Raw genomic sequence first — 7,242 nt, forward strand, 5'->3', positions numbered from 1 at the left:
GTTTAGACAGACACTAACACTTTTTATTATTTAAATTAGAAATAATTGTCAATAATGAGATCATTTAGGTGTTAATTAATTTCTATTGTGTTGATTTTATTGGATTAGTCTCATTTAAAAAAAAAAATGACATGTTTGCTCTATTTAATTTTCGGAACATAATGATAAAACAAATCCTCAATCGTTTTAATATTTTACAATTAGTTTTATTACAATAATAATTATATTCGACATAACATTTTTTCAACAAAAAAAAAATAATGTCAGATAATGAAAGTAAGTTTTTTTTTTTTAAATTTTTCTCTTAATTCTCTCATAACAACATTAAATTAATAATATTATTATTCAATGTTGAATTATTTACTATGCGATAATTATTATTTATTCTTTCATTAGCTTTAATTCGTCTTCACAGCCTTAGGAGGTCATTAAAAATTACTTATCAAATTTTTTTTCTTTCTTTCTTTCTTTCTTTAAATATCGATACAATTATTGATATAAAAAGAATTTATTAAATGATTTTTAATTATTAAAAAATTATATGATATGCATATCATATTAATAAATTTATTTATTTTTTCTTTTAAAGAAGGCATTATTAATAAAAAGAAAATATGTATATATATTTAATCTCTTTTTATTTCCTTTTTAAAACATTAAGAATATCTTTTTTCTGATAAAAACAAAAAAACTTAGTAAAATATAAAATGAGATTAAATACATTTTAATTATTTTTAATATTGTTAGAAAGAGAAATTTGTTGTAAGTCCTTTTTATTCTCATTTGTTTTCAATTGTATTATTATGTTCTTTAAAAAAAAAAAATTCATCTTCCACCATCATCTCCCAATGGATCTTTCATTCCACATGCAGCTGTAACAAATTATTGTTGTTGTTGTTGTTGTTTGTAGTTGTTTTTAAAAAAAAATTAATTATTTTTTGTGTTTGTGTTTTATTCGTTTAATTATTATTATTATTATTATTATTAATTATTATTTATTTAATTAAATGTTATGATATGATATTTATATTTAAGTAAGTTTATCATTTTTTTTTTTTTTTTTGTTTGGGAAAATCAACTGGAAAATTTTTTTCCCATTTAATTTTAATTTTTTCTTTTCATTAAATAATAAATAAAATAAATAAAGTAATAATAATTATTATTATTATTGTGTAAGTAACTAATGAAAGTTTAAAAAAAATTACCTCCTCATTATTATATTAGTAAATATTTACTAACAATCATAACGATAATAATAATAATTATTTTAACTTTGAAAATTTTCAAATGAGTTTGTGTGTGTGTGTGTGTATAAGTTTGTCGTTTGTATTATTATTATTATTATTATTATTATTATTATTTTTTGTATCTTAGATTTTAAGATAAAAAATTTTTTTTTTTTTTAGGTAGAAAATATGTTTAATTACCAATATGGTTTTGTTCATAAAAAAAAAAAAAAAAAATGACATTTTGGAATTTTTTTTTTTTTTTTTTTTGTAGCATCTGCTTTAAATAAAATCATAAATTTTACTGTTTTTATTATTATTATTATTATTAATTTGTATTTAAGATATTAAAAAAAAAAAAAATTGTCTTTTGTCAGTTAGGCTTTGTTAATATTTGATTTTTTTTTTTTTGTTTACTTTATTATATTTATTGCATTTTATGGATTTTTGCATTAATACTGTATTAAATGTTTATTATCCATACATTTTTTTTTTTTTAAAACAATGGAAATAAATTTTTTCATATTTTATTTAAAAAAAAAAGCTTTTGTTAGGAAAAATTTTAACACGAGTACGTTCTTATTGTTTAAAGCAATGCACGTTATAAACAATAATAATAATAATATTTATTTGTTAAAGAAAGCACGATAAACAAAAAAAAAAAAAAAAAAGTTTTTTTGTTTTGTTTTTGTTTTCAGTGTTGATGCGGGCTAAAGTGAGCATAAAGCGCTCCAGCGTCTTTACATTACTTACGGGGGTTATTTTTGGATTCAGTTTTGCTTATATACTTTTTTATACTTCCAATAATTATATTACATGGACTTTACCAGTGTAAGTTTTCCTTTCTATCTCTCTCTCTCTCTCTCTTTCTCGCTCTTTTTAAATAATAGTTTTTTTTTTTTTTCCCCTCCCTCTAGAGAAAATTTTAAATCTTATTTGCAACAAATTCCACTTTCGAGAGATGATGGTTCGTCGAATGATGTTGTCGCCAATCACGTCGGTCACGAAACAGAAAATTATTTGGCAAAACAATTATCGGAAAAAGTTAAACTTCTTTGTTGGATTATGACACAACCGGCTTCCCATGAGAAAAAAGCTAAACACGTTAAAAATACATGGGGTAGAAGATGTAATTATTTAATTTTTATGAGCACTGAAGCAGGTTGGTTGGTTGTTTTGGTTGTTTCGGTTGTTTTATCTCAATTTAAAAAAAAAAAAAAAAAGTAGCTTTTTGCAATGGTTCGGAAGCTTGCGATGGAAAACGTTTCATTAACCAAAACATGATATCTCCCCCATATTTAAACGCCATTGCAACTTCAATTATTTAAAAACAAATAAAAAACTTTTGTCTCTAATTTTTTTGAAATGGAAAAAAAAAAGAAAGAAATGAAACATATCATTATTCCCTTGATGATAACAATATATATAATTTAATTTATTACAAATAATGATAATGATAATAATAATTGATGTGTTTGTAGAGTCTTAAATAAAATATTCACCCTTGCATGTCAAATTTTTTTAGTTTTTAATGTGTGGTGGTTGCAATTTTTTAGTTTTTTTTTTTTTTTTTTGGCATATGCACTAATTGGGTACTACTAATTACTAGATTATAGGCTTCCTGCGGTTAGGCTTAAGGTGAAAGAAGGTCGAAATGCCCTTTGGGCAAAAACGAAGGAAGCTTTCAAGTATGTTTATCAGCACTACATGGATCGGGTGGACTGGGTGCTAAAGGCTGATGATGATACGTAAGTCGTCGTCTTTTAAATTTCATTTCCTTAAAATAAGGGTGGAGGGTTTTACTCTTAAAATTCATGAATTTATCTGAGAATACACTATACATATATATATATATATATTTAATTTCGAGAGGAAGGGGGGTGGAAAATTATTTGCATGAAATTTTTTTGGTGACATTTTGCAGTGTAATTGAATTGAATCGAGAAATGTGTGTTTTGTTGTCATTAATGAAAATTTTTCACTTTTAATTTTTGCTCCAGGTATGTTATAGTCGAAAATTTAAGGCTCGTCCTTTCCCAGCACAATTCATCTGAAAAATTATATATGGGATGTCGTTTCAAACCGTATACGAAAAATGGGTACATGAGCGGCGGAGCCGGTTATGTACTCAGTAAAGAAGCCGTCAAAGCTTTCGTGGAAGAAGCTTTACCAAGTTCAAAATGTCGGCAAGTAAGTACTTAATCATTATTGTTTGTTTGTTTACGTTGTTAAATATTGTTTTATCGAGTGAATTATTTTAGGATGGGGAAGGTGCCGAAGATGTCGAAATAGGTAAATGTTTGGAAGCCGTTGGAGTTTCTGCGATAGACACAAGAGATTCCTATGGTCGACACAGGTTTTTGCCTTTACCACCGGTTTATTATTTAGTACCCAAAGCATTACCCAAAACAAATTGGTTTTGGCAATACACTTATTATCCCATGAAAGAAGTAAGAGTTTTCTTTTTTTGTCTTCTTCTTCTGTCAAAATGTTAATTCTTCTTCTTTTATTTATTTTAGGGTTTCGAATGTTGTTCCGACACATCGGTATCGTTTCATTACATAAGTCCGAATGAAATGTACCTTTTGGAATACCTTATTTATCACATAAGACCTTACGGAATAAGTCAAAATATTATTTCACCTTCACCTTCAAAAGAGTCGTTTTACCCTTCTCAAACTTCATCGTATAATAAACTTACATCGACAGGAACAAATGATAGATCAACAGAATTTTCTAAAAGGACTAGTCCACCGAGTGATATTGAATCGAATTTAGTCTGATAAAAAAAATTTGAAATTTAAAATCACTCTTTGCTTTTTTTTATTAATTCTAGTCAAAAAAAAAAAAAAAAAAAAAACATAATGATAATATAAAAGTGGTGCCATAAGTGAATACACAATCAGAATATATATATATATATATATATATATATATATATATATATATATAATAATTACAGTAAAAGTATTTTATTGTAAAATAAAAACTACGTAAATTTTTTTTGTAAGGATATTTTCATTTAAAAAAAAAAAAAAAATGAAACAAAAATTTTTACCGCTTTAAAATATACATATATATATATATATATTGAAATAATAAAAATTATTATTATTATTATTTATATATTATTTTTTATCATATCAGACGATTTCTTCTTATAATTTAAATATATATTTAAAACAAACAAACTAAATTAATAATTTTTACAAAGGATATATTTTTTTTTTTAATTAAAAAACATTTTTGCTCAATTTTATAAAATAAAAAATTATTTAAAAAAAAAAAAAGGCGGGAAAAATATTATTAATTTATTAAATTAATTCGGTCAAAAAAAAATTATCTTAAATAATTATTATTAAGTCACTGAAATTATTAATTTATCAATTAAAAAATTTTTACAATTATAATCGTTAAGATTATTATTATTATTATTATCAATCAATCAATTTTTTTTCATCGATTATTTCCTTTTTAAAAAATAAAAAATAAATTTAATAGGGCCGAATTATTATTAACAACAACAATTTTTATTAATATCCCCCGTCTGTATATGTTTACATAACTTTTTTTAAATAATAATAATAATAATAATAATAATAGAAAGAAAAATTTTTAATAAAAATTTATTTATTCTATTGTTTTGTTTACAAACAAACAATTTTTTTTTTTTTATAAAGAAGGTAAACAAGTGATTACACATGTAAAAATTCTGGACAAATTCTGAATACATATAAATATATTTGTGTTCAAGTTATGTTCGCGTTCATCTTTTGGTTTGTTTTAAATTAAATATTTAATTGTGTTTTAAATTTATCGGCTCAGTGAATGTTTTTCTTACCTATTATTATTATTGTATAATTAAATTAACCTTTTTGAGTTTATAACATGTAAACAAATTGAATCGAATCGTAATAATAATAATTTTATATATATATAAACAATTATTAATTATTATATTAATTTTATTATCATTGTAAAAGTTTTTTTCCTTTTTTTCGGGGGGGGGGGAAGGGGGGGGGGGTTTTTTTTTTTTATTGGTAAATTTAACCAACCAACAAAAAAAAAGGCCAGGAAAAAAAAAAAAAAAAAAAAAAAAACAAATTTTTTTTATAATGTATATAAATTTTTTTTTTTTTTTTTATTAAAAATTCAGGTTTGGTTTTAAAGGTCAATTAAAAAACAAATTTCAAGGTCGAAAGAAAAAAAAAAATGAAAAATGAAAAATTCTTTGTTTAAGGTAGGTCCTGTGCCTCTCTCAACAAAAAAATAATAATATTATCAGTTACCTTTTACACACGATCCTTAGTATTATTATTATTATTATTATTATTATTATTACGTTTTTCCCTCACCTGGTGGCATGCATATTATACCTGTTGCTGATAAAACAGGTGGCTGAGTTTTAAGGACCGCCACTGTTTATTATTATTTACATCATTTTGCAGATAGTATAATCACCGCGTGGTTTCTCAAGTACTTTTTCAATCAATTTTAATTCGCGTTTTAGTTTTATACAAGTATTTGTGTAATTCGCACCAAAATCATTATTATTTATTTATTTATTTATTTCTCGTGTCTATTCTCATAAATAATTTTTTTTGTTATTAATAATAATAATTTATCTGTAAGTGTATTTAAAATATTTTTTTTTTTTTTTTTTTGTTATAACAACGTTTGGTATTTACGACAAACAACAAACATATGTATTTATGGAAAATGTATGTATCGGAAAATTTTTTCTTTTTTTATAAACAATAACGATTTTTTTTTTTTTTTTTTTTAAAGACAAATCGAACGTTTTTTTTTTTTTTTTTAAATGTAACACGTCGTGTGTATGTTATTGACAAAAATGGACGCCATCATATTTTAATCATAACATACGTTGATGTGTGTGTGCGTGCGCGGTTTTGTTTTCCTTTTCTTTGGCAGTTAATAAAGTACGATATTATCTTTTATTAAAAAAAAAAAAATTTTTAAATATTTTAATTGTTTTATCTATAAAAAAAAAAAAAAAGAAATCATTTAATCAATCTCACTCACAATCAATTTTATTGTGTCAGATTAGTTTCCATTAACAAAAAAAAAAAAAAATTGATTTTTTTTTTTTTTTTATTCAATTGAAATGATTCGAGTACTTTTTTTCGAAGGTCACACAACCAATTGACCTTTTTCAAAAAAATTAATTATTTTAATTGTATTAAAAAAAGATTTTTTATAAAAAAAAAATTATATACTTAAATTAAAAACAAAAATTTCATATTCACAAGAGGGAAGAGAAGGAGGAGGGAGGGAATTTAAATAAATTTTAATTATTAAAATAAAAAGAGGTACAAGGTAAAAAACTAGGTATAAAAAGTTTCATTTGACCTTTGTTTTTTATTACGGTTATAATAATAATAATAATAAGTTTTCCAATGTTTCGATACTAAAAATTGACCACAATTTATTTATTTAAAAAAATTTTCCACATTGTAATCACGTGACTGATTCCTAAACAAAATATTTCCCGCCAAAAAAAAGGAATTCATTCTTAACCGGAAATCAATACAAATAAATAAGTAAACCGTGTCAGTTATAAACTTTTTAATACATTTTTTCTATCTTTTTTGTACGATCAAAATTTCCAATTTGTATTTCGTAACCGTAATGTTGGCATACCTTCAAATTTACCCACGTACCCATAATGATAAATAATCACCCCCCCCCCCTGAGGCATTAATAAAATTCCAAAAAACATTTATTTATTATTATTATTATTTTTTTGTGGTCTGTGTGTGTTTGCTTAAAAATTGGAACGGTTGTTGTTGTTGTTGTTACATAATTTTAATTTTTTTTAACTGAAAACTTTCATAAAAATTTAAAAAGATGAAAATTTCCTGTAAATTTTTTCATTAAAAAAATGAAAATAACAATAATAATAATAATTATAAGTTAAAAGAATGTTGATGACACAAATTTAATAGAAATTATACCCTAAAGTATTATCGGTATCGAATCCATTACAAAAAAAAAA

The 7,242-nt window shown here is 23.0% G+C and overlaps 1 protein-coding gene across 1 annotated transcript; it reads left to right on the forward strand.

The window, feature by feature from the left end:
* Nucleotides 1–1,929: 1,929 nt before the first annotated feature.
* On the forward strand, nucleotides 1,930–4,009 carry Phum_PHUM258020 (core 1 UDP-galactose:N-acetylgalactosamine-alpha-r beta 1,3- galactosyltransferase, putative; the record flags this gene model as incomplete). The annotated part of the gene is made up of 6 exons (XM_002426476.1): nucleotides 1,930–2,057; nucleotides 2,144–2,388; nucleotides 2,836–2,974; nucleotides 3,227–3,416; nucleotides 3,488–3,676; nucleotides 3,746–4,009. The coding sequence occupies 6 exons, from the start codon at nucleotides 1,930–1,932 to the stop codon at nucleotides 4,007–4,009; spliced, it is 1,155 nt and encodes a 384-aa protein (XP_002426521.1).
* Nucleotides 4,010–7,242: the final 3,233 nt, after the last annotated feature.

This window comes from Pediculus humanus, genomic scaffold (assembly GCF_000006295.1).
Source record: "Pediculus humanus corporis 1103172107631 genomic scaffold, whole genome shotgun sequence".
Lineage (NCBI taxonomy): Eukaryota > Metazoa > Arthropoda > Insecta > Psocodea > Pediculidae > Pediculus > Pediculus humanus.